The following is a 26,830-nucleotide window of genomic DNA, read 5'->3' on the forward strand; positions in this document are numbered from 1 at the left end:
AAAAGTTTGATTTTCGTCACTCTGTTTAGTGAATGTAAGCTTACAATTACCGGGGCATAAATTCATTTCAATTTTTTGGGTTAAATAAAACTTTGGTCCATATGAAATGAGTGTTGGGTTTGGACCCGCATTGGAAAACAATTTGATTTTCAACACATAGTTTAGGGAAATGTTGGATTTAGTTCTAGTGGTATGTCAGAGCTTATGTGATATTCTAATATTTAGATCCCCAAATTAACTAACTTAATCTTAACTTTACTATATTTAAACTGTTAGTATGAAAGGATTGACATTCAAAAAAAAAACAATAGTATGAAAGAACTGGACTTGTCAAGAGAACTAAAGGGAGTGGAATGAATGAAGCGACACATTGCACTAGGCTGAACCAAATTGCCAGGTTGGATGGACCGGTTTGGGGTGACCTAACCAGTACGACCAGGCCGAACCAAAGCATCAATTTCTTTATTTTGTACTATAACTATAATCTTATCTTTTAATATGGCATAGTGAGAGGGATTATTTTTGGTTTTGTTTTTTTTTTTGAACAAGGGATTATTTTTGGTTGAAAGGATATAGGTGGGCCTTTTTGGGCGGGGAGAAATTGTTGGGCTTATTGAGAGAAGAGAGAGCAAGGAGCCGACCCAATTTGGAATGAGTTTGGAGTGAAATGGAGTTGCATTTGCAAATGAAAGAAAAGAAAGCTGAGATAGAGATGGAGGGAAGCGAAAGGGAAAGCAATGATGGCGGTGATCGTCCACATCCATGGCAGTCATATCATACTGTTTACACTATCGCCAAAGCAGGTTCTCTCTATTATCATTTCTCTCTCTGTTTTGTGTTTGTTATAAGTGGTGGAATGTGGATTTTGATTTTGATTTTGATTTTGATTTTGATTTTGATTTTGATTTTGATTTTGATTTTGATTTTGATTTTCAAGGAATGGAAGGGGTTGACAAGGAGAAAGTGCAAAGAACAGTGTATGAAATGAGCAAAGGATCCAAATATTTTCAGAATGAGGAACGCAAGGAGGCTTTCATCAATCACAAAATTCACAATTTTCGACTTAACTGTGCCAAGCTTACCCCTCAAGATTTATCCCATTATCGCAAGGTTGCTGATAGAAGAATTCTTGAGCTCGAAGCTTCTCGTGACCTTTCAAGGATTTGGTTACATGTAGATATGGATGCTTTTTATGCAGCAGTTGAGACTTTAAGTAACCCTACTTTGAAGGGCAAGCCAATGGCTGTTGGTACCATTTCTATGATATCCACTGCCAATTATGAGGTCTCTTATGTCAATACATTATAATGCAGTTTTCAAGTATTCATTCTAGAATCTGAATTTATCTTCTTATCCTTATCATTCATGGAAATCCTGACCCTGGTTTCATCTTTATATAGGCCCGGAAATTTGGGGTTCGTTCTGCCATGCCTGGGTTCATTGCACGTAAGCTATGTCCACAATTAATCTTTGTCCCAACAGATTTCAACAAGTATACTCACTACAGTGATTTGACCAGAAAAGGTACACTTCTTTGTATGATTGGTTATTTGGTTTTGCATTGCAGCATTTCTTTTAATTACTGATGGTTGCTTACCATGCATTATTATTGTTAGTTTTTCGCAGGTATGATCCCAATTTCATTGCTGGTAGCCTGGATGAAGCATACCTTGATATAACTCAAGTTTGCAAAGAAAGGAATGTCAAAAGTGAACAAGTAAGTTGGTGCATCAGATTAAATTTGCAGGGAGAATCTCTAAATGTATTAAACTTCTTTTTTTTCTACATTTGGAATTTGCAGATTGCTCAAGAACTCAGAGCAAGTGTTTATGAAGAAACTGGTCTCACATGTAGTGCTGGAGTGGCACCAAATCGCTTACTTGCTAAGGTTTTGCATGCTATTCGCCAAACATCTTTCCCGTAGCTATGTTAGCTGACTTAAAAACTAGCATCAATTCATCAAAGCATCTTTTCATTCTTGTTACATTTTAAGTATACTGGCCCTTGCGCACCACTTTTGTGCGTGCCAGGGGCTGTTTTCATCTTTTAATTTTTACCTATTAGAGTATACTACTCGTGTTAAGTAAAGCTACTGATTGTAGCTGAGTTAGTGTGTTAGTTATGCTTGCTTAGCTGTCAAGCTTAGCTGGCATAACAGAATTAAGAGTTAGTTGTTAGAGTTTGTTAGAATTGTTAGCTTGTTCATCAAGCTTTATATTCTTCTATAAGTACTGAACTATGGTCTATTGTATCATAACCTTTGAAATGAATGAGAATTAGATTTACAGAGTTCTGAGTTTTCAACATGGTATCAAGAGCAGGTCACGATCCTTGAGATCTCTCTCGATTTTCTTTTCTTCTCCTTCTTCTTCGTCATGGCTGACGAAATTCCAGAGATTCCGATCCCGATTCCAGTTCCAGTGGCTCAACCGCAGTTGAGTTCATCCACGCTTGTTCACAAGCTTACGTTGAAGCTTGATGATACAAATTTTCTTTCATGGAAGCAGCATGTGGAAGGGATCGTTCGCACTCACAGGTTGCAGAGTTTCCTTTCTCATCCTGAGATTCCACCACGATTTCTCACTGAAGAAGATCGTGTGAATGCAGTGGAGAATCCTGCATATCAAGTCTGGGAGCAGCAAGATTCTGCTCTGTTTACGTGGTTACTTTCTTCGCTTTCACCATCAGTGCTTCCTACTGTGGTGAATTGCTCTCAGTCCTGGCAAGTCTGGGAAGCAGTGCTCGAATTCTTCCACGCACACGCTCTCGCGCAGTCCACACAACTGAGATCTGAGATTCGATCCATCTCCAAGGGATCGAAGTCGTGTTCTGAGTATCTCAAGCGTATAAAGTCGATTGTTAATGCGCTAATCACGATTGGAGATCCAATCTCCTATCGTGAACACTTGGAAGCAGTGTTTGATGGCTTGCCTGAGGAATACAGTCATCTTCAAACGATTGTGTACAATCGTGAATCACCGAGTTCGATTTCGCAGGTTGAAGCGATGATTATCGCACATGAAGCGCGTCTCGATCGCGCTCGTACTCGCCAGATCTCGACAAATCCTCCGTCGGCGCTCCTTACTCAGGCTCCACCGCCACCAGCGACTCAACCTCCGCTGTCGACACCGTCGCCGGTGGCCTCTGAAGCAAATTATGCTTCTGGATCTGTCGATTCTTCCTATAAGGATCGTTCTTATGATGATCGCAGTGATGATCGCACTGGATCCTATGAATCGCGTGGACGTGGTGGCTACACTAGCAACAATGGTGGAAACAACTCTCGTGGTGGCTACAATGGCCGTGGAGGAGGTAGAGGTAATAATCGCAGCGTTCAGTGTCAGATTTGTAAGAAGTATGGACATGATGCTACTGTTTGTTACTATCGTGGTTCTTCATCTTCATCCACTCCTTCTTCTGGCATTTCTGGAATGAACTCAGGCTATGGAATGCAATTTCCTAATTTTCCTATGATGCCTATGCCTCAGTTTGGCTTCTCACCTTAATGTGGATCTCCTCAGTTTGGTTTTCCCACTCAATTTGGTCAGCAACAACAGTTTGGTCATGGACATTCATTCTCTGGTTTTCCTTTTGGTCCTCAACAGTTTGGATTTAGTTCCTTTGCTGGTACTCCATGGAGTAATTTTCCTTCTCAGTTCAACAATGGAGGACAGAGGCCTGGAAATTCCATTGCAAGGCCTCCACAAGCTATGCTTACTGGCACATCACAGGCTGGAGGATCTGCTTCAGCAAACCTGAGCACTTGGTTCCCTGATTCTGGTGCTACTCACCATGTGACAAATGACTCCTCAGTCATCTCAGATAGTGTCTCCCTCACTGGTAATGACCACATCTTCATGGGGAATGGACAAGGTTTGCCAATCCTCTCTATAGGATCTGCTTCTTTTCCTTCTCCTTATCATAATACAACCACACTCACTCTTAAAAATCTGCTTCTAGTTCCCAATATCACCAAGAATTTGGTTAGTGTAAGTAAGTTTGCAAGGGACAATCATGTTTATTTTGAATTTCACCCTTCTTTCTGTGTTGTTAAATGTCAGGTCACATCTAGAGTTCTTCTTCAAGGTCATGTTGGACCAGATGGCTTGTATGTCTTTGAAGGCATGCATACTCCTTCCCTTTCCAAGACATCTCCTATTCCAGCTTCTGCTTCTTTGTCTCCAGTGGCTGTTTCAGACTCAGTTTCTGCTTTGTCAGCTGCATTATCTAGCTCTACTACACCTAGTCTTAGTCCTAAGTCTATAGTTTCATCTTCTGCTATTGTAAGCCCAACCTCTTATGGTTTGTGGCATTCTAGATTAGGTCATCCTCATCATGAGGCTTTGCATTTAGCTTTAACCTCTTGTAATATTCAAGTTCCTAATAAAACAAAGTTCAATGTTTGTTCAGCTTGTTGTCTTTCTAAGTCTCATCGCTTGCCATCTCATTCTTCTACTACTGTTTACTCCTCTCCTCTAGAGCTAATTTTTGCTGATTTATGGGGGCCCTCCTCTATTGAGTCTTCTTGTGGTTTTTCTTATTTTCTTACTTGTGTGGATGCCTTTTCTCGTTTCACATGGATCTTTCCTATGAGAAAGAAATCTGATACTTGTTCCACATTTCTACAGTTTCAAGCTATGGTAGAATTGAAATTTAGCAAGAAACTTAAGTCTATTCAAACTGACAATGGCACAGAGTTTAAACCCCTTACTTCCTATTTTACAAAGTCAGGGATTGTTCATAGGTTGACATGTCCCTATACACATCACCAAAATGGTAGTGTGGAGAGGAAACATCGCCATATTGTTGAAACTGGCCTTTCCTTGCTAGCACATGCTCATTTGCCATATCAATTTTGGGATCAAGCTTTTCTTGCAGCTGTGTTTCTCATTAACAGATTGCCTACCTCTGTTTTAGGCAATGCAAGTCCTTACCTTAAGCTTTTTAATACACAACCTGATTACAAGCTACTTAGAGTTTTTGGCTGTGCTTGTTACCCACATTTGAGGCCTTACACACAATCCAAGTTGTCTCTGAGGTCTAAGCTTTGTGTGTTCATGGGCTATTCATCACAACATCAAGGTTATAAGTGTATGGACAATGAAGGCAAAATTTATATCTCAAGGGATGTGGTTTTTGATGAATTCAACTTTCCCTATCCACACATGTTCACTTCCTCAGAGGTTCCTCACCCAGATCAAGGGCTTTCTTCTATTATTTCTCTGGTACCAGCTGCTGTTCATGGTCCACCTCAAGCTGTTAATGCTCCTCCACTTTCACCTCCCTCTTCAGGGGACACTCATCCCAGTGGTTTTTCAGTTCAGCAGCAGCCTAGTCACTCACCTAGTCATGGATCATCTTCTGGATCAGCACAGCCAGGTCATAATAATTCTGCAACTTCTTCTTCTACTGGTGCAATTGCTCAGCCCATTGGGAATGTTCATCCCATGCAAACAAGGGCAAAATCTGGTATTGTCATGCCCAGATTATTTCCCACACTTCTCCTAACCCAAGCAGAACCTACAAACTCTACTCAAGCATTAAAGGATCCTAAGTGGAAGGCTGCTATGCAAGCTGAATATGATGCCTTGATGGCCAATGGAACCTGGACTTTGGTTCCACTCCCTAAGGATCGAAAGCCTATTGGCTGCAAATGGGTATTTAGGGTTAAAGAGAATGCTGATGGGACAATTAATAGATACAAAGCAAGGTTGGTGGCCAAAGGATATCACCAAGTGAAAGGGTTTGACTACTCAGAAACTTTTTCTCCAGTGGTAAAGCCAATTACTATTCGCATAATCCTCAGCTTGGCTATCACTAAGAAGTGGCACATTCATCAACTTGATGTGAATAATGCTTTTCTTAATGGGGCACTTCAAGAGGAGGTCTACATGACACAACCCTCTGGTTTTCTTTGTAAAGACAAGTCTTTTGTGTGCAGACTGCACAAGGCTCTCTATGGCCTCAAACAAGCCCCAAGAGCTTGGTTTGAAAGGTTAAGGGCAGCTCTAGTTAAGTATGGTTTCACTCCTAGCAAATGTGATCCTTCCTTGTTCACTTTCTACACCAAAGGTTGTGTTATCTACATTCTTGTTTATGTAGATGACATTATTATTACTGGGAATTCACTGCCATTAGTTCAACAAGTGGTGAAGAATCTTGATTCAGAATTTTCTTTGAAGCAGTTGGGGCAGCTAGACTATTTCCTAGGTGTTCAAGTTCATCATTTGAAGGACAGATCCTTACTTCTTACACAAACAAAATACATCAATGATTTGCTTGAGAGAGCAGAAATGGGGGAGGCCAAAGGCATATCTACTCCCATGATTGGAGGTGCTAAGTTGAGCAAATATGGCTCAGATTATTTTGCAGATCCAACATTGTACAGGTCTATTGTTGGTGCTCTGCAGTATGCTACTTTGACAAGACCAGAGATTAGCTTTGCAGTGAATAAGGTTTGCCAATTCCTCAGCCAGCCCTTGGAGGATCATTGGAAGGCTGTCAAAAGAATACTTAGGTATCTTAAAGGCACCATACATCATGGTCTTCACCTTAGGCCTTGTTCCTTACACACTTCTGTCCCTCTTGTGGCCTTTTGTGATGCTGACTGGGGATCTGACCCTGATGACAGACGATCAACCTCGGGCACTTGTGTCTTTTTTGGTCCAAATTTGGTCTCTTGGAGCTCCAAGAAACAGACCTTGGTTGCTAGATCTAGCACAGAGGCAGAATATCGCAGCCTGGCCAATACATCAGCAGAATTACTTTGGGTTCAGTCATTATTGCAAGAGCTTCAGGTTCCCTTTTCTCCACCTCGAGTATTTTGTGATAATATGGGTGCAGTTGCTCTCACTCATAATCCTGTTCTTCATACTCGCACCAAACATATGGAGCTTGATATCTTCTTTGTGAGGGAAAAGGTTCTTGACAAGACTCTTTTTGTTCATCACATTCCTTCTGAAGACCAGATTGCTGACATATTCACCAAAGCTCTTTCCCCTACTAGGTTTGAGTATCTTCGTTCCAAACTCAAGGTGCTTGAGCGGGTTCCTTCTCCCCCACCTTGAGTTTGCAGGGGTGTATTAGAGTATACTACTCGTGTTAAGTAAAGCTACTGATTGTAGCTGAGTTAGTGTGTTAGTTATGCTTGCTTAGCTGTCAAGCTTAGCTGGCATAACAGAATTAAGAGTTAGTTGTTAGAGTTTGTTAGAATTGTTAGCTTGTTCATCAAGCTTTATATTCTTCTATAAGTACTGAACTATGGTCTATTGTATCATAACCTTTGAAATGAATGAGAATTAGATTTACAGAGTTCTGAGTTTTCAACATTACCTGATAGGTATTGAGGTGCGCTTGCACATTAATCAGGAAGAAACAAATTTCATGTTTTTCCATTTTCCACTTTTTTATTCTTTCATGAAGTTGTGATAATTGTGTATCTCTCAATTCTCTTATAACATCTCCCGACAATGGCAATTATCTTTAATTAGTTTCTTTTTTCTTTTTTGAAGTTTTGCTCTGAAGTTTGGCCTATATAGTCCTTCTCTTAAAAATAGCACAGAACCTCAAGTTAAGGAACTGGTACTATTAGCTTATCCAATTTCGGTGAACGATAGGTTTGTATGATAATTTTGAGGTGGCTGTAAGATAAACTTTTATTACATCTCCATAAAAAGTAACTGGCTTTTTAACACTCCCTTTTGTCAACTTTTTTCCATACTGCGAACCTTGTAATCATGCCAAGTTGTCTTTTAAATTCTGTAATTTTGAACCGCTGAGCCCTTTTGTAAATGTATTTGTAACATGGCTTCAGTCACATAATTAAAATATCATTCACATTGCCCTATCCTGGCCCCCACTTTCCATAAAACGCAGATTCACATGACAGAAACATTTCCTCCCTGCGTAGACCTCATTCTGGAATATACCTTCCATACGGATGGCTTACTAGGCCTGGGCCTAATAGTTGATCCCCATCTAACCCTCGACACAGGGTTTCCATCAGTTTCCCTTAGTTTCTACTTTTGATATCGTGAAATAGAGGCCTAGGCATAAAGAATACTTCTTTCTAGCTCTAGTTGTTTTCTAAAAGAATGAGTAGTAGTGATGATATGATTGTTTGATCTTCAGGTGAAGTTTATTATTGGTGTTTTACTCTCATATAGGTTTGCTCAGACATAAACAAGCCAAATGGACAGTATATTTTGCCAAATGACCGTGTGGCTGTAATGACCTTCATATCATCCCTTCCCATCAGAAAGGTCTGTTAGAGTTTATCATATACTGATTTTATCAATTATTGTGGTTTTCTCATTCCAAATTGTTGGTTTTGTGCCTGGTTGTGGGGATGATTGTTTTATATGCATGTCTTTGAAAGAGGTGCCTCTCTGATTAATTATAATGAATAGTGTTGACAGATTGGGGGCATCGGTAAGGTCACTGAAAGTATTTTGAAGGAAGTTTTTGGAATTAACACGTGTGAACAGATGCTGGAGAAGGGTAGCTACCTGTGTGCTCTTTTTCCTCAGTCAACAACAGGTTAGCTATATCTGTTCAGTTGCTGCCATTTTATTTATTTACATCCAAAACTAGTGAGCAAGTTATATTTACTGCATGGAAATTTCCTACATTTAGATGGCAGTTCGACTGAAGTTCATCCAAGTTTTTTGCTTCTTTTTTTAATAACTCCAGTGTCCTTTTTGAAAATTCTATCTCCTGCTTTTGACAACGATTATTTGGCAACTTGTAAAGTTTGCTTCTATCCTAAGCTTTATGAATTCTAATTATATGTTTCATCCCAAAATAATTATGTAAACCCTTTATTAATATGTGGCTTTCTGTCAATTTGCTGCAGATTTCTTTTACTCTGTGGGTTTAGGTCTTGGGAAGACAGATTCTCCGCAAGAAAGATTTCGGAAAAGTATTAGTACTGAAAGGACATTTTCTGCCACTGAGGATGAAGCACTGTTATATAAAAGATTGGGTATCTGTCTTGTCCATCATTGTTTATTTTTCACAGAATTTTCTTGAATTTCGAATTTTTTGATGTGTCATCATAAATTGTAGTTAATAAGTTGGAATTTTGAGAAACTTAGGTTGAAACTCAGATATCTATTCTGGGATGCCATTGGTTTAGTTGGGTCGCAGCCTTAAATTCATTACAGATGCATGGCTTTTCAAAATGTTTAGTTAATTATCATGATATGCTGACTTTCTGAATTAGATAAGTATTTAATTACGTTGACTCCTCAACATATGAGCCATGCAAAGCTTATGTTTGCAGCGGAGGTTGCTCAAATGCTGTCCACGGACATGCAGAAAGAGGGTCTGTGTGGGCGAACACTGACTCTTAAACTGAAAACTGCATCTTTTGAGGTACTACGGAGGTCTATTCTCTTTTTTTTCTTAATATTTTCTTGATCATGAGTCAAGAACAGTTCTCTACCTTGTTTTGTCACATCTGTGGATATAGCTTGATTGAAAAAGTATGTTATATGTCGACGGGCAAAGTCCTTAATCTCAGGGACATTATGATTTATTGATGTCAATGACATCCTGCATTTTACTGTCATACTATATATCTCTTGCAAGCTCTAATAAATGCACAATTTATAGGTTCGGACTAGAGCTGTGACTTTACAGAAGTACATCAACTCGAGTGAGGATATTTTAAAGCATGCATCAAAGTTGCTAAAAGCTGAATTTCCTATTTCAGTGAGATTGATAGGTATGTGTTTCTTTAGGTTTATTTATTGTTGACAAATGGCAATTATTAAGTTGTTGCTCAAGGGCAAGATAAGGAGGCAATCATTGCTTACAGATATATACAATGAGAAGGTTCAAATTAGTCATTGTTTGTGTCAGAGAATAACAAACACTTTCCCACCTCTTAGGCCTTAGAGTATCACAGTTTAATGAAGACAAGTATGGTGCTACGTCTGATCCCAAACAGAAGACTATTACCCACTTCATTACTTCGGGAGAAGACAATAGGAACTCAAGTTCTTTTCCAGATGTTACCGATCATGACTTTGTCGCTGGCATGGAAACTGATCTTTCCATTGTTAGTCGGCAGACATGTCAGCATGAGTGCAGAGATCCTTTTGATGGTAATCATTCATTAGATGCAGATTACCAAAGCTACGCTGCCTGGGAAAATGGTGGTGCTGAGGAGGTATCTGTCTCTCTCTCGCTCTGTCACGCACACACACACAGACACACTTTAGTGGCTGACATATACATCAATTTCAGAATTTGATTGATCTGTCTGATAGCCCATGTTTTTTCATTACTACTATTTATGTTTGTTGCTGTATTTACCAGGTGCCAACGTCTGAGAATGATGCTACAAGTTCTAACTACAGTGGATGTACAGATGTGCCAGGATCAACATCTTTCCAGGGGCAGTTTGCGGACACAAATGTGAATAATGGGTGTAATCTCCTGAAGGATCAAGAGAGACTTGAATCTTCTTGTCAGGAATCTACAATGTTGTGGTTGAATGACTACAAATGTTCACTTTGTGGAACAGAGCTTCCTCCAAGTTTTGTTGAGGAAAGATTAGAGCACTCTGATTTTCATCTTGCTGAAAAGCTTCAAAAGGAAGAATCTAAGATTCACCAAACATCTCTTCCGAGTCAAAGGTAAAATATTTAATTTGTACAATTTGATATACTTTTTACAATTGCAACATAGTATTTACGAATTAGGCAAAGTCCATCTTCACATTTTTGCTTTAGCCATTATTTTTTAATGTGATGAATCTATGTTCTTCCAGTCGGTATCAGAAAGATCGAATCGCCAGACAAAGCAAATCCAAGAAGCAAAGGTTGTCACAGAAAGAAGGCAGCTATACACCAATTGATTATTTTTTTGTCAGAGAGTAATCAAAGCTTCAAGTTATTGTATTGTTGTGTTTGCAATTCTGTACAGCATCTGACAATTATTGTATTGTAGAAGTTACATTTCATATTTCCTAGTACATGTGTAAATTCTATTGTAATTTATGTTGTAATATGAACCTTGATGATGAATAATATACTCTCATTCACGTACATTGCCTTAAGATGAAGGGGTGTGTATTAGAGATGTACTGATACTATACTTGATAGTATGAAACTTTCTAAATCTAGAGCCATCATTTCTCCTCTTTCATTTCGTAGCATCCTAAGATATTATATGAAAGAAATGGGATAATGTAAACATGAATTAGCGAACGTGAAAAACCACCCTTTCAAAATATTTGTGGTGGTTTTTCACCCTCCTTCGATAGAGGTGTTTTATATCCATTGGAATATATGTGGCAGTTTTACAACCGTTAATTTATCCATACAACCCATAATATAAGGTGGTATTGTTCGAGTTACCATCTTAATTAAGTTTTCTACTTGTCCGACATTGTACTTTTTCTTCCCTCTTTTAAGTTAAACGAAAATGCTTGAAATTTTAATTTGAATTAGGTACTCAATTGTGATGTGATAATTAACTAATATCTAACCAAAATGATAAAATATACAGGGTTGTTTTAGGTCAGATCTAACCACATAGCCTAAAGTCTTCAGAATGTCCTAAGACAACCAAAGCTCAACTTCGCCTAAAGTCTTTCGAATGTCCTAGAACAACCAAAACTCAACTCTACAATTAAGCTCTAGGTCAGATAAATGAATATCAAGCGTCTAAAGTTCTAATCAACTAACTTAACTGCTATAGCCAAGATGTTAGAACCATGGTCAAATTGTTAGAACCGAGGTTAAATTGTTACATTGCTACATTACGGGACTATTCAGTTATGTCACTAAGACAAAAGTTACCATTAGCAACGAACAAGATTTGCTCTCACCAAAAGTGAAACTAAACTTATAATAAATTTCGTTGGTTTGGTTTGAGCATTAGAACGCCTTTTGCAAGTACATCCATTGATGTGCTCCACCATCACTCTGTCAATCACATGACCGAGTATTGAGTTGTTTACTTGAGATTACGCTAACGAAGATGAATAGTATACTTATTTTATATTATAAATGAAAGGATAGTTAGTTAGTTTATGTAAGAAATATTCAATTTAAAATAATAATTATTTCTTAATCTACAATTCTACATACTCTCCTTTACTTTCAAAAAAAAAAACAATTCTACATATACATAGTCATAAACCTGATTATTTTGAAGATATTAATTTCCCATAGTAAAAAGCACAAGCACATTGTGTGAGGGATAAAGAGGTGAAGGAACAAAGAAGCATATCATAATCAATTAATCATAAGCTAAGCCCTCCAAAATGCCTCGTGGTGATTCCGATTCTGATTCTGATTCAAAGCGACGCCATTGTAGGAGCTTCCACCGAGAACCCAGGTCTGTCAGTCTTACTGTTGGATGCATTCTGTTTGGTCCTTAATCTAACCTAACTTAACTTGGTGTTGGTGATGTTTCTTCTTCTTCTTCTTCTTCTTCTTCTTCTTCTTCTTCTAGTCCCAAGAGATATAGAAGAAGAGATGGAAAACGAGAAAGAGACAGAGTCACAACCAGTTCTGCTAATGATGGAGACCACAGACACCACCGTCGCCACGTGCACGAGGTAAGAGTATCACATGTATTTCCTAAGAAACAAAATGCCTTAAATCAATTCAAGACTTGTTAATTTTTATTCAGTTATACAAACTAGTAGGATTTTTGTTCAGACCCAACCCATGCATTCCAGTTTGGATATACATGTTTTATAACAGCATGATGAACGAGGTAGTGCTGCCCAGGTTGATAGAAGCTCTGGTCAAAGGAAAACTGGTGGTGAGTTTTCAAATTTTTCTTTTTTTAAATTTTGGATATACATTTTGTCATTGTGTTTATGTTATCCTTTTAGTCACGACAGAATGCCCTGCCTATGGATGATATGTTTAGTGGTAATATGTTTGAGTTATTTTGTTATAAAATGTGACTGAGAACAGAATTGAATAACAGTTAAAACTTAAAAACTCTCATATTTTCTCTCACTTGACTTACTCACAAAAATAGTGAGCTGCTTGTGTGTTCTTTGAACACCATTGGGAAATATGACATAGTGACTTATAGCATGTTTGGTTTCCTGTTGGGAAGGTCCCCAACCAAGTTTGTAGCTGTTGCCCTGGTTTGGGATATGTTTCTTGTTGTGAAAGGTCTCCAAACCACGTTTACCCAAAAGCTGCTCACTAGTAGTTTTTGACCAAACATGGTTTGGGATATTTCCCAACTGAAAAGCAAAGTTGTTCACAGAAAAGAATCTAATTAATTCATTTTTATTCAAGAGCGTGGATGGTGGAAGGACTTGAGGAATCAACATAATGAAAGGGCAGAGACAAGTCAAGGTAGAGAGCAGAGAGATGAGAAATCACAAGAGAAACCAGATGATACTACTTCCCAGAGAAGAGATGGTGTTTCTGAAAGAAAAGTTGATCCACTTCCTACCTCGAGGAAAAGACCTGCATTCAGAGAGAAGAAGATTCCAGTGGATTCAGCAGATGCTAATCCCGCTGCAACAGCGACAACAAAGTCAAGCCAGGTTGAACACCCTCCAGTCAGGAATGAAAGGAAGGAGGAAAGAAGCAACAAGCCACACCTTTTGGATAGACCTGAGAGGCAACTTGCAGATGACAGAGCACCACCCAACAAGGTTGAAGCTAGGAAACATGGTTTTTCATCAAGTGGAAGGTATAGAGGCAATGGTGGCAATGACAATTACAGGGGAAGGGATAAATTTAATGGAAGACAAGGCTATAGTCCTAGCAAGACTCGATTTGATAAGTGGAAACATGATTTGTATCAAGAGGTTAATAAGGATCGTGCTGTGCAAAATGAGGATGACCGGATTGCAAAGCTGGAAGCACTTTTAGCTCCATAATAGCAAACAGCAGCCAGTATTTGTAAGCTCTGAGGTTGTTTGTAAATCAACCCTGTGAACTCTTTGGTTACTGGACTGTTCCAGAGATGAGTACGGAGTACCTGATAAAGTATTTCTTTTCTCAAGTTTACATGTGTAGTTTATGAGCATACGGTGTTCTTAGTTGCTGAATTTGTTCATTACAAATCAAGATATAACCACATCTTCAGCATGCTAGAGATCATGTTAGCGTAGCAACTGTCAGATCCTGGAGAGCTTAGCTGAATTCAATCCCTTTTTGAAACTGGAATTACCTTTGGCTTCATTGGAGCACATGGCAATCTGCAATTGAAATGCTTGTATTTTCTGTTTTTCCTGAACTCTTAAAACCTTTTTGCTTATATACGTTACAATTTTGAACCTTTTTTTTGGCAGTGATATTGTATAGTACTGTTTAAGATTGGGAAAATCTATTGATGCTAGATTTGATATTCCCGACCCTGATCTATTTAAGGAGAAGGTTGAGGCTATGAAGGGAATCCTAATATGCTTCCTGATGATGAAGATGAAAGGAACTCAATGCTAGAGTTGCATTTGATTTTACCCTATCAAATACACATCCAAGTTTACATTAGATAGCACAATGTTACTGCTTTTACAAATAGCATCAAATAAATTTAAGAATCATTTAAACCGACTACTATCCATATATTGTAGTGATTCTGATCCCAAACATTTTCTAACTTAAATTCAGTCTCTTACTTTTTTAGATGTTAACAATCTATATCCCTCTATGACAATGCATTTACCTCCCTGATCCTGGGACTTTTTATGCATGCTAAGTATTTTTGTTGAAACGCTTTTCGGTGGAGCTGGGGTGGGTAAAACACTACTCATTATGGAATTGATCAATAACATAGCCAAAGAATTTTTTATCTCTAGTGGACCATCTGTCAAAGCAAATCGTACATTACATAGTCTGTTCTAGAGATTGGATGTTTGCTTAAAACTTTTTTCCTCTCAATTGATTGACCAAAACATCATATTACACCCTTTTTTTTAAATAAAATCCCTCTTTAATCTCACATCTGGCAAAATCTTTTAAATTTTTCCTAATTTAAAATAAGTTTTTTTTGTTTAAAAAACCTTTTAAAATTGTTTCATATTTGAAATCCAATATAAACTCACTAAATATTTGGATAGAAAATGAAAATTTAGTTTAGATGGAAAAATAGTTAATACACGGTTAGTGTAAACTTTTTTTTTACATGTGTATCCAATTGATTTCTTCCACATTAAAATTAAAAGGAGATATAACCGCTTGGTCCTATGATGCATATCCATTCATCTCTTTAAGTATAATAACAGGGATTGTGTATGTTAATGGCAGTATAAAAATTTTAAAGGACAGAAAAGCATAGCACAGTCAAAGGAAGAAATTTCGTGGGGCTTCACCGGTTCACCCAGTGCACCTTCACTTCTGAATTCTGATACTAGTTTCTATAGATTTAAACTTAACACAATACAATACATGAAGAAGGAAGCAAATCGAAAATAACAGCCTAAGAATTAAATTGAACCTATATTGATATCAAATAACAAGGTCTTCTATGTCCGTTAGGGGATCTTGATTTCCAAGAGACTTGTCAGGTAAGTTAACAACTAATTGTCCACATGCACCACTTATGTCCTCACCCATCTGCTTCCGAACTGTTGTTCGAATATTATAGCTACCTCTAAGAATTTTCTGAAATTTTGAGACTTTCTGCTCACTCGAAGGTTTGAATTCACTCAAGATGCCAATAGAGTTGAAGGGTATCAAGTTCACTACCTGCAAATGGTTGAATTCTTAATGCAACAGAAAGAGAATGCAAAAGACTCAAAGCAATTAACAAATTGCAAGATATGACTAGGTAATGTGAAGAAATGTACAACTCAAATGCTCCAAACTTACTATTGACTCCTGGAAAAAGTATGACTTCTAACAATATCGAGAACCACTTGCCTAAAATCAGCTCATACTATTAAACGAGTTCTATAATCTCAAGTCCTCTACATAAATTTCACTCTTATTTTTGAAAATGTGAATGTCACATTAGAATTCATGAATTCTTGAGAAACACCACCATTCATCATCACTGCCTACATTTTAGAAAAGTATGCCATGGGAATCATAGTGGCAGAGCACACAAGCATTTTGGAAATCTAGAAACGCAATTCAGAGAATTAACTAAAAATCAGATTTCAGAAGTAAAATTTGGGTGTTTACCACTTGAAATGTCTGTAGCAGTTTTCCTAATTGGTGGGCATGCTGCTCTTCATCATTCACCCCATCAAGCATTATGTATTCAATTAATATCTTGTGCAGACTGTAAATAACAATGAGTCCAAAATCACTGACATTGTTCACAATGCTAGAGAAGTGAAGTTTACATGATAATGCAGAATAGTGACCTTTTGGTTTGATATTCTTGGAGAGAATCCATAAGTTTTTCCAAAGGGAAAGCACGAGCAGCGGGCATTATCTGGCAACGAATGTCTTGGGCTGGTGCATGCAGTGAGACTGCCAAGTTCAAACCAGGCAGATCATTATGAAGCCTCTTGATAGAATGAATGATGCCGACTGTTGAGATGGTAATCCTTTTGAATGACAATTGAAAAGGGGATCCAGTCATGATTCGAACAGCTTGTACAACAGCAGAATAGTTGTTAAGAGGTTCTCCCATTCCCATGAAAACAACATTACGAATTTGTGCAAAAGTAGAGGCATGAACCAACTGTTCAACAATTTCTCCTGAGGATAAGTTATTTTTGAATCCCATACTTCCAGTTGCACAGAACTTGCAACCCATCTTACATCCAACCTGAGATGATATACACAAAGTTGCTCTTAGACCACCAGGACGGGGTTTACCACCATATTTCCCCAAACGTGTGTCATACCTCATGATCACAGCCTCCACAAAAGCTCCATTCTGACGACAATGTAAAATAAATAAATAAATCAATCCCATGAGGGAAACTGTAAAATAAAGCTGCATAAAAAAGAGAGAGTGTATAAGATAAGAGAGTACATACATGGAGCTTGATGAGGAGCTTGGTGGTGAGATTATCAGCGGAGTGGAAAACAGAGTGGAGAGAGGAAGAGAGAGGGTTTGGGAAGTTGGAACGAAGGAATTGGTACGCAGAAGAAGGCAGAGAAGGGACATGGCGTTCCCATTCACCTTCACCGTTGAGATTGAGATTGAGATTCAGATTCAGATGCAGATGCAGATGCTTCCAAATAATTGGAATGAACTTCGAGTCGATACCGATTTTCTCGAATTCCGTTCTCATCTCACCGCCGTCGAATATCGATCGGATTCCCATTCTACCTCTTCTTCTTCCTGCTTCGCGGCTACTGATTGCTCCTTTCCTTTGCTAGGTTCTTTGCCTTCTCATTCTCATATATTATTATTCATTTAAATATGTTTTTATCCCTATCATATTAACATATTTTTTCTATTTCAAAAAAAAAACATTTTTATTTTAATCACTGTCAAAATTTATTCATTTTTAGTTCTTATAATAATATATAAAAATCATGTCATTTTAGACCCTCATGAAAGATTAAAATTATAAGAATTTTCTACTATATATATATGAACTAAAAATGAATAAATTTTTTCCATGGAATAAAATCAATAATTACATTCGGAGAATAATTTGCAACGTGGATTGTGCTGAGTTAGTGGCAACGTTGGCGGCTGCGGAAGTTCAGCTGCATTCAGATTTCCTAGTGCTCGATTCGATGAGAAGGATTGGGAAGTGAGGATTAATTGTGTTCACTGTGAAAGTAATGTTGTAGCAGACTATTTAGCTAGAAGAAGTGTTGTTGTTAGTATTTATGGGTCTTGGGTTATTGATAGTCCAGATCATGATGTTGAGTACCTTATGTTGAAGGACTCCTTATATGTTCCCTAGTTTCTATGTTGTTGTTTTGTAGCTTTCCGTTTAAAAAAAATTAAATTATAAAGATAAAAACATGTTTAAATATTTATTATTTGTTAAAATTAGAATGATGTTTTCATAATTTATGTATTAAGTAAGTACTTAAGGTTTTTTTTTTGAATAATGTAAAAAATAAAATAATTTACCAAAAAATTTTAGTCTAAAAGCAATTTAGCAACATGAATTATTTGTGACGAAATAATGGGTAGGGTCTGGGTAGGGTACACATCCAATACCCGTGTTTTTAAAAGATACCCGTACTCGTCCCCATACCCGCGTGGGTAGCAATTTGAATGTCCATCCTCGTACCCTCTGGGTACCTATATGCTTGTACTCGTATCAATTACCCGCAATTTAGTTAGCGAAAATACAAATTTCATTCTCCAAACAGAAAATAATATAATTACTATTATAAAATGAAGAACATTAATTAAAAATACAAAAACTATCCAAATATTTAATAACTAAAATCATTTAACTTTAAAAGAGTAAGTTAGAAAGTTATAACTTTAATTAAGTTAGTTGATATATATACTTCCAAGTGTGTAATATATATAATAAAAATAATTAATAAAGTGTGTGTGGGTATGAGGTGGATTGGGTACTATAGTACCCATACCCGCACCCATTATTTTTTGCGGGTAATTACTCATACCCAACCTCAAGCTCATCTAGCGGGTTTTTACCCTACCCATTGTTGGTATTTTTAACGGGTACCCTATGGATCCGAGACTCATTGTCATCCCTACTTACTTTCAAGGATTTTGTGACGAATTCGTTCTCCGACGCAAATATGTTGACAACCTCGCAAATTATCTGACAAAGATTTCGTGACGGATTACTCTCCGTCGCAATATGTAGTGACGGTTTGGACCGTCGCAAACACGCCGACAAAGTTGTGACGATTTTCTCTAGTCGCATTGATTCATGACAGATTTCTTTTTGAATAATGTTGTGTACACATCACTTTTCTACTTCCACCTCATGAGATAAGGTAGAAATGAGTGATATGATTTATGATATAACCAGAAATGCTTATACTATCTCAAATTACCAACGAAAAAATAAGAATTTCCAGAGTTGAGTTTGAATGTATTATTTAACCTTATTGAGTTAAATGAAAATACAAACAACTTATTTGCAATCATTAGAACCCATCTCTGAATTCAATTTCTGATAACAAAAGCCAAGAGGTGGACTATTATTTAACAGATTAACTAAATTAATGTGCATAGTTATAGTTTGGCTGCACTGTTACTGCTGCAGTAGACCACCTGAATAAGAGAATAGAGTGGATATAATTTGTCTTCTCCTAACCAAAACAAACAGCCAACAAGAAAGAAAACCAGTAATGATATTTGTACACCAAACAATGCATAAACCTTCGATACCATTGTTTTTTCTCTATCTCTATATTCTGATCACATCACATCTATTACTTATCTCTTTTCTCTTCTTATTTCTCTTTAGGAGTGCCCAAAGGGTGTACACCAAATATTTTGAAAAGAAACACATCCTAATGTGTAAAATGATAAAATTCCCTACCATTATCTTCGTCACATAGTTCAGTTCCGAGATCGATGTTGCCTCAGTTCTTTTCTGGGCATTAAAGCCTTTCAATTTTGGTTAAAAATCAATTATAAGACAAGATCTGATGGGATATGGGGAGCTGCAGAAAGTAAGGATCTGTAACAATGGTAAAGTAACATACCACAACACTGAACATAGCATCATATAATATTTGTCAAATTAAAGAACATTAAAAATTTGAAATGAATGTTGTCCTATCCTAATTAAGGTGAAAAGATGTTGGTGTGGCACATACACCTCCAAGCTATGGGATAGTACTGGTTCTCTTCAACTACCATTGTGGTTCTGATTGACACCTCAACTGGAACACAAGGCCTGCATTGGTTGCACTTTGAATGGCATATTGTAGCTGGAAATGAGCCTTGCCTTGGAATTGGATTTGCTTTCCTAATCCTTCCATCAAAACTTCTCTTATTCTTATATGTTGCTGTTGCTGTTGCAGGACCCTGAAATTAATTAAAAATGGTTTTTCAAATTCATTAATAAATAAAAGGGACGGTAGTAAAATAATTAGCATGAATGCGCTCACCGGTGCATGAGAAGGGGAGTTTGCAATTGCAAGGTTTCGGGAATGGACTTGGCAAGTGTGGTTGTTGAGGATAAGAAGGAGGAGGAAGAGGAAGACAATGAGTGCTGCTTTAGGCTTCTTTGGTGTTGGTTCCATCGTTATTATGATTATGAATAACACCCTGGCCTGTTCCTTCTGATATATATTGTCTTGTACTAGTAGTAATGTAGTATAATAGTTTGGCAATTATATTATAAGGTATGCAAATTTGGGAGCAGTTGAAACATCTCTCTCTCTCTCTGTAAAAGGAAATGGTCAAGATGCCCCCTCCCCCACCACATGTGTGTGTAATCATTCACATTCATTCTCCACACACAGAATCACTCACTCACTCACATTTTGATCTCATTTGATTTTGTGGAGGTTAATTCAAGTCATCACACACACACATGAATCTCAGATTCTGAATGTTATACACAGCATTTTGATTCGATTTTACACTCAATCACATGCTCCCACGATAAATAGGTTGCATTGCTCAGTCAAATAATAGTGCCTCCGACACTAGCAGTTCTAAATTATCAAATATGATCACAGGATTTCTGTATTCAACGAGCTGGAGTAGCTCAGTTGGTTAGAGCGTGTGGCTGTTAACCACAAGGTCGAAGGTTCAACCCCTTCCTCTAGCGCATTTCTTCAATTATTTTTGACTGCCTCCATTATTATTGTCAATACTTCGGAGCATGGTGACTGCTGCATGGGCCTTTGGACTCGGTGCGCATCGTTGGGCTTTATGGTGCACACACAAATTATTTATATATCTAACTTTTGTATACAAACTAATTTTTTAAATATCAATTATCAAAATTAAAATTATTAGTTAAATATAAGGTTGCCCTTCCAAATTGAGGAAGTTTAAGTAGAAAGTTTTGCACTCTTAAAATAACGGTTTAGTTAAATTGGTAAAATGAAAGATATGACTTGGTTGACATACGGTCTTACAATCACTCTGCTAGGGCTTGATTATTACAGAAGGTTATGAAGGCACTATTCCTTCTCCGGATGGAGGAGAAGGAGGACAGAGAGCATCGAAGCTCTCTTTTAGAGATAAACTATTGGGAGTGATCACAACACCACCTTAAAGAGAGAAAGATAATCTATTCGAGAATGGCTTGATGAAAGTGAAGCTTTTTAATGGTAAATAGGCTGTTACTCAAAGTTTATGTAGAGAAGTCAGTTAAGACTTGTGTGCCCCTTGGAGTGAGGCGCTGGTGGTGAGTTTGTTGGGAAGAAGTTAGGTTATATGATCATTAAGGCACGTTGAGGCTTATAAGGGACTTTGATCTTATGGATATTGACAATGATTTCTTTCGATGAAATTTGATCCAGAGGGGGGACAAGAAACAAAATGTCATGGAGGGCGGGTCGTTGACCCCTATCTCTATTCAAGGGTTGTGTTGATCTTTTCCCCTAGTGTTTGACACTTTCTCCCTAGTCTTCTCTAGGCACTATGGCCCAACAATTTAGCCTTGTTGAAGTTTTTGTTGATTTTAGCTGTCAGCAGTAGTAGCTCTTTGAGAAGTAGTAGGTGAGGAGGATGCTAAGGAGGTAGAAACTTGCTACTTAATAAAATTGTACACAAATTTTGACGAATAAACATCAGACCAATGAAACTCATCAACAATACACAATATAGGCAAATGAATAGTAATAACCTGATGTGTCGTTGCCAGACATATATTATGCAAAATCAACACACAGTTCTAAAAGGTAAAGCAAGGGAAATCGAATATGAAACTGTGTGAATACCCACCTCATTAACCAAGTCTCAATAAAAAGTAATCGGGAAACTGTTGGACAATCTTCTATCCTCCTAAATATGCACACTAGTGGTGTATTTTTCTAATGGTGGCCTTAGTGGTGTATCTTTCTCAATCCTTACTTGGTCAAGCATCCTTACCATTAGAAAAATACACCACCTAAAAAAGCCCGATTAAGTAAAGATCGAGAAAGACAATAGTTTGAAATTGAAAGTATTTTTCCTATTTTTTTCGGTAAACTCAAAAGTTTTCCAACCCTAAGTTGTGATGGCATTTATGGAAAGTGGAAACTCAGCACTATAAACAAAAATTAAAATTTATGCTACTGCTCTTGGTATTTTGGCACAAGTATTCCATTTTTATGCTTGGCTTGTGAATGACTCGTGTTTTTTAGAAGAAAGAAAAAGACCTTGATTTTGATTGTTATTATTACTATTACTATTTTTGGAGATATAACCAGTTTATTTATGATGGATTGAATTCTTATCTCAAGTCAAGTGTGAACAAAAATGAAAAGAAAAAAGAAGGTTGGAATTTGGAGAAGGAAATGATAAAGAAATATTATAGCTTGATGTCTTCATCCGTTGACTGACTCCACGCTTACTGGCTACTGCAAGTGCAAAGAGAGTACTGAGCAGTGAGAAATGTAAACAACATTGTTACTTCCTTCCCCTACTAAACAATAATTCAGAGCTGACAATTTGATTTTGAAGGAAAAAAATGAAGCATTGGAAATGGTCAGTGAGGTTGTTTGTAATTGTAGGGTTGGTTTTGCATGTGTCAATGGCGAGATTCGTGGTGGAAAAGAACAGCTTGTCGTCGGACAAGATTAATGGGACATACGATACTGCCATCGCCAACTTCGGGATACCTCAGTACCTTGGGCGGGAACGTCATGTATCCCGAGAGCGAGAGTAACAACCACGGCTGTAAAGACTTTGAACCTGACTCCTTCAAATCACACCCCGGTGTTCTTCCTCCTACCATCCTTTTACTCGATCGCGGAAGTCAGATTTCATTTCATCTCTTAATTTGGAATGTCGTCACGTCAGTCTTAGGTTTTATTTCATGCCTTCTTTGTTCCTTTGCAGATTGCTTCTTTGCTTTGAAGGTCTGGAATGCCCAGAAGGCTGGAGCTTCTGCTGTTCTTGTTGCAGATAATGTTGAGGAACCTTTAATAACTATGGACACTCCTCAAGAGTATCAGGATGGGTCATCTCAGAAATACATAGACAACATAACAATACCATCTGCTCTCATTGAAAAACGTTTGGCTCAAAAATTAAAGGATGCCATAAGTGATGGGGACATTGTCACTGTAAACCTTGATTGGCGAGAGGCTGTCCCGCATCCTGATGATCGTGTGGAGTATGAGTTGTGGACCAACAGCAATGATCAGTGTAGACTCAAATGTCATGTGTTGATGGAATTTATGAAGGATTTCAAGGGGGCAGCGCAGATACTAGAGAAAGGCGGTTACACTCATTTTACACCCCACTATATAACTTGGTACTGTCCTAATGCCTTCACGTTCAGTAAACAGTGTAAGTCTCAATGCATAAACAATGGGAGATATTGCGCTCCGGATCCTGAGCAGGACTTCACTACAGGTTATGATGGGAAAGATGTGGTTATTCAAAATTTAAGGCAGCTATGTGTTTTCAAGGTTGCAAATGAAACCAAAAACCCTTGGCTGTGGTGGGACTATGTAACTGATTTTCAAATCAGATGCCCAATGAAGGAGAAAAAGTACAATAAGGAATGTGCAAATGCTGTCCTAAAATCACTGGGTGAGTGAATCATCATTACTTATCAGGTTTTATGTTTTCTTGCAGCTGTTGAGAATGACCTTGCTAATACATTTATTCAATATTTGCAGGTCTTGATATCGCAAAGATTGAAAAATGCATGGGAGATCCAAATGCTGATACTGAAAATTCTATTTTGAAGGAAGAGCAAAATGCCCAAGTATTGTCTTTTATAATTAATTGCTTTAAGTTTATGTCATCATTTTAATTCACTGTATCGGCATAACCACATATAAAGATGTTTAACAAAACTAGTTCTTGTAGGTTGGAAAGGGATCCCGAGGTGATGTTACCATATTGCCTACTCTTGTTGTAAACAATCGACAATATCGAGGTTTGTCCTGTATGCTTGTGTAATAGGCTAATAGCCATATGGATTTCTGATTTAAATGGAGTCTTTCCAGGAAAATTGGAGAAAGGTGCTGTTCTAAAGGCTATTTGTTCTGGGTTTGAGGAAACTACTGAACCAGCTGTTTGTTTAAGCAGTGGTAAATGTTCATTTTCTTTTGGCATAACTTTCTATTGGTATAAGACAAATACACGTTGTAGATTCCTTGGTTCTGGACCTGATTCCTCTGAGTGGCATACTTTTCTGGCAGATATGGAGACAAATGAGTGCTTGACGAACAATGGTGGTTGTTGGCAGGATAAAGCGGCTAACGTTACTGCATGCAAGGTATTTTTCTGCATGAGAACAGCTATCTAACAATATTGCAATGCAGGTTTTGATGTTCTTATATTTGTGTATATCTGCTCAGGATACATTCCGTGGCCGAAAATGTGAGTGCCCCCTGGTTGGTGGTGTGCAGTTCAAAGGAGATGGTTATACGACTTGTGAAGGTTAAATTGTTTTAAGTTCTATCTTTCTCTCTGCATAAATTACTATGAAATGAGTTTTTTTATTTTAATTAATTACTGTTTCATGTTATACCCTTCACTTCCATATAGTGCATAGCAGGGTATGACGAGTTATGGGACATCTGTGATTTTCCCCCATGTGCATTTCTAGGCTCATAAAACTAGTTCCTTTTGAGTTTGCAGTCAGTGGATTTGGGCGTTGCAAGATTAACAATGGAGGCTGTTGGCATGATGCCCGGAATGGACATGCATTTTCAGCTTGTTTGGTTAGTAACTGATAAGTTTTTTTATCCAACTCCACTCAACTTCTTTTGTCTCCCAGTTTGTTTTAAGGGTTGAAGCTCTGTTGTCCTGTAAACACTAATAGAAACTTAATAATTGTATAAACTGTTATGAAAACAGGATAATGGAGGGGTTAAATGCCAGTGTCCTACAGGGTTTAGAGGTGATGGTGTCAAAAACTGTGAAGGTGAGGGGTGCTTCCATTTTTTTTTCTTTGTTACTTCTTTTACCCTGTTTTTTAGGTTTCTAAATTATATAGATCAATTTGGTAAATACTATGCACATCATGAATGAAATCCTGGATGCTGCTTTTACTACCTTTATCAATTATGAGTGAATATGTTTAATCTTTGTTAGAGTATAATATAAAACCATTAAAGTGGCCCTTACCCAACAGCTTAAGCTTTTGGGATTAAGTGGTTGTCTGACATGGTATCAGAGCCTCTATGACCGAAAGGTCTAGAGTTCGATCCTTGCTCCCCTCACTTTCTAATTAAAAAGTGGAATTTAATTAAGCACATGGTAGGTGGGCCTGTGCATTTATCCACGCTTCAAGCCCAAAGGGCTCTTGCGTGAGGGGGCGTGTTAGAGTATAATATAAAACCATTAAAGTGGCCCTTACCCAACAGCTTAAGCTTTTGGGATTAAGTGGTTGTCTGACAATCTTGAATGTCATGTATAAATATGTGTCAAATATTAATGGGATTCATGGTTTACTGTTTTATACTATGAGTTAGTAGATGATGATTTAATGATGGAACTGGGTCATAATTTTGTCCTCCCCTTTTTTCCCAAAAAAGTAACCTACTCTCATTTTGTTTGATTGGAGAGACTTATTGCAGTCTCAGTATCAGTGAGGGAAATGTTGGCTTTTATACTTGTATTACCTGTTGTTTAATTTCCTGCCACCATCAGCGCTGCAATGTCTTCTTAGTCCTTGAGTTTGAACAAACATTGGAAGCTTGATGATACCAAGTGAATGTTTTCCACGTAACTGGAAAAAAAACACAGAATATTGGAAATTGAACTACTTGTGTTTCATCTTTACAGACATTGATGAATGCAAAGAGAAGAAAGCTTGTCAGTGCCCCCAATGTAGCTGCAAGGATACTTGGGGCAGCTATAACTGCAGTTGTACTGGAGATCTTCTTTATATTAAGGACTATGATACTTGCATAAGTGAGTTACTTTTTTACTTTCACCTGTATTTGAATACTCTTGTTAAAACACTTGTTTTCATGTCCCCTGCTGGATAATCTACAGGTAAATCTGGGAGTCGGGGAAGATCTTCTTTGGCTGCTTTTTGGGTCATTTTAATTGGCTCAGTAATGATTGCTGGTGGGGCATTCCTTGTGTACAAGTATAGAATAAGGGTAAGCTCTGCTGCATTCTCTCATTTTGATGATGTTATTGGATGCAAAATGCTAAATTTCTTTAGCATTATAGCATGCTGAGTTGCCCAACATTCCAGACCTGTATAACCGAGAGATTACTCAAATAAAGACGCAAGTGATGTTTCAGGATAATTTACTTCATTGTGTCTGATAGCATAAAAATTTAACAGTACTTCCGTTGATGGTTTTGCAGCAATACATGGATTCCGAAATCAGAGCAATCATGGCACAATATATGCCCTTGGACAGCCAAGCAGAAGTTCCAAATCACGTCAATAATCAAAGGGCATGAAAGGAAAAACAGGTCAGTCTCTTGGGATTTCATGGCTTACTGCATGGGTGTGGCTTTTCATGTGTCCTTTTTCAGCCATTTAGAATTCTGACCATTGAATTTAGTCTGATGTATCATATGGACAATAAAAGATTGATAGTGTGAATGATATCTTGTTTTTTTTTTCCTTTTTCTTTGGGGGGTTGTTGGAAATGTAACATTATGCTTAGAAGGGGCACACTATTGTTACTTACGGTGCTGTAGTACAAGCGAGCTAACATCTCGATGTTATTCCATTGCTCTGTGGTATGTTCTTCCATTTCTGCCACTTACTTCGTGAGGGGTGTGTGAAATTGCGTTCAAGATGTCAATGTTAAGCATTAGTGATGAATTATGATGCTGTCTTACATCAGATTCACAACCTTGCAGCCTCAACATTTGTGACACTAACGATAATTAA

At 37.7% G+C, this 26,830-nt stretch overlaps 4 protein-coding genes, 1 non-coding gene and 1 pseudogene across 6 annotated transcripts; 4 read left to right on the forward strand and 2 right to left on the reverse strand.

The window, feature by feature from the left end:
* Nucleotides 1-645: 645 nt before the first annotated feature.
* On the forward strand, nucleotides 646-11,154 carry LOC130741437 (DNA polymerase kappa). The gene is made up of 13 exons (XM_057594350.1): nucleotides 646-803; nucleotides 938-1,284; nucleotides 1,401-1,524; nucleotides 1,617-1,717; nucleotides 1,802-1,888; nucleotides 8,166-8,261; nucleotides 8,418-8,538; nucleotides 8,855-8,983; nucleotides 9,284-9,375; nucleotides 9,616-9,727; nucleotides 9,894-10,174; nucleotides 10,324-10,643; nucleotides 10,778-11,154. The coding sequence occupies exons 1-13, from the start codon at nucleotides 668-670 to the stop codon at nucleotides 10,884-10,886; spliced, it is 2,055 nt and encodes a 684-aa protein (XP_057450333.1). The 5' UTR covers nucleotides 646-667; the 3' UTR covers nucleotides 10,887-11,154.
* A 1,038-nt stretch (nucleotides 11,155-12,192) lies between these two features.
* LOC130741438 (uncharacterized) lies at nucleotides 12,193-14,320 on the forward strand. Of its 2 annotated transcripts, none has more exons than XM_057594352.1 (4): nucleotides 12,193-12,351; nucleotides 12,469-12,574; nucleotides 12,723-12,783; nucleotides 13,278-14,320. In XM_057594352.1, the coding sequence occupies exons 1-4, from the start codon at nucleotides 12,278-12,280 to the stop codon at nucleotides 13,868-13,870; spliced, it is 834 nt and encodes a 277-aa protein (XP_057450335.1). In that variant the 5' UTR covers nucleotides 12,193-12,277; the 3' UTR covers nucleotides 13,871-14,320. The 2 variants fall into 2 exon arrangements, with proteins under 2 accessions (XP_057450335.1, XP_057450336.1); XM_057594353.1 differs by having other exon boundaries at nucleotides 12,750-12,783.
* A 900-nt stretch (nucleotides 14,321-15,220) lies between these two features.
* On the reverse strand, nucleotides 15,221-17,283 carry LOC130741439 (uncharacterized). Its single transcript, XM_057594354.1, has 4 exons — nucleotides 16,928-17,283; nucleotides 16,304-16,824; nucleotides 16,119-16,218; nucleotides 15,221-15,680 (listed from the first exon to the last, which is right to left on the reverse strand). Exons 1-4 carry the CDS (start codon nucleotides 17,216-17,218, stop codon nucleotides 15,441-15,443), a joined length of 1,152 nt encoding a protein of 383 aa, XP_057450337.1. The 5' UTR covers nucleotides 17,219-17,283; the 3' UTR covers nucleotides 15,221-15,440.
* Nucleotides 17,284-19,526: 2,243 nt separating this feature from the next.
* On the reverse strand, nucleotides 19,527-20,136 carry LOC130736103 (EPIDERMAL PATTERNING FACTOR-like protein 5). The gene is made up of 2 exons (XM_057587951.1): nucleotides 19,959-20,136; nucleotides 19,527-19,875 (listed from the first exon to the last, which is right to left on the reverse strand). The coding sequence occupies exons 1-2, from the start codon at nucleotides 20,091-20,093 to the stop codon at nucleotides 19,633-19,635; spliced, it is 378 nt and encodes a 125-aa protein (XP_057443934.1). The 5' UTR covers nucleotides 20,094-20,136; the 3' UTR covers nucleotides 19,527-19,632.
* A 416-nt stretch (nucleotides 20,137-20,552) lies between these two features.
* TRNAN-GUU (transfer RNA asparagine (anticodon GUU)) lies at nucleotides 20,553-20,626 on the forward strand. Its single transcript has one exon. It is a non-coding gene; the product is annotated as a tRNA-Asn (tRNA).
* Nucleotides 20,627-22,327: 1,701 nt separating this feature from the next.
* On the forward strand, nucleotides 22,328-26,764 carry LOC130741440 (vacuolar-sorting receptor 1-like; annotated as a pseudogene).
* The last annotated feature ends 66 nt before the right edge of the window (nucleotides 26,765-26,830 follow it).

Source organism: Lotus japonicus, chromosome 2 (assembly GCF_012489685.1).
Source record: "Lotus japonicus ecotype B-129 chromosome 2, LjGifu_v1.2".
NCBI classification, from domain to species: Eukaryota; Viridiplantae; Streptophyta; class Magnoliopsida; order Fabales; family Fabaceae; genus Lotus; species Lotus japonicus.

Coding starts and splice junctions, on each gene's coding strand:
- LOC130741437 (XM_057594350.1), top strand. CDS start 668: ATGGAGTTGCATTTGCAAATGAAAGAAAAGAAAGCTGAGATAGAGATG. Junction 1,889..8,165: donor CAAATCGCTTACTTGCTAAG/GTTTTGCATGCT, acceptor ACTCTCATATAG/GTTTGCTCAGACATAAACAA. Junction 8,984..9,283: donor ACTGTTATATAAAAGATTGG/GTATCTGTCTTG, acceptor TTATGTTTGCAG/CGGAGGTTGCTCAAATGCTG.
- LOC130741438 (XM_057594352.1), top strand. CDS start 12,278: ATGCCTCGTGGTGATTCCGATTCTGATTCTGATTCAAAGCGACGCCAT. Junction 12,352..12,468: donor AGCTTCCACCGAGAACCCAG/GTCTGTCAGTCT, acceptor TTCTTCTTCTAG/TCCCAAGAGATATAGAAGAA. Junction 12,575..12,722: donor ACCGTCGCCACGTGCACGAG/GTAAGAGTATCA, acceptor GTTTTATAACAG/CATGATGAACGAGGTAGTGC.
- LOC130741439 (XM_057594354.1), bottom strand. CDS start 17,218: ATGGGAATCCGATCGATATTCGACGGCGGTGAGATGAGAACGGAATTC. Junction 16,825..16,927: donor AGCTCCTCATCAAGCTCCAT/GTATGTACTCTC, acceptor CATTGTCGTCAG/AATGGAGCTTTTGTGGAGGC. Junction 16,219..16,303: donor CAAGAATATCAAACCAAAAG/GTCACTATTCTG, acceptor TGTTATTTACAG/TCTGCACAAGATATTAATTG.
- LOC130736103 (XM_057587951.1), bottom strand. CDS start 20,093: ATGGAACCAACACCAAAGAAGCCTAAAGCAGCACTCATTGTCTTCCTC. Junction 19,876..19,958: donor ACTCCCCTTCTCATGCACCG/GTGAGCGCATTC, acceptor AATTAATTTCAG/GGTCCTGCAACAGCAACAGC.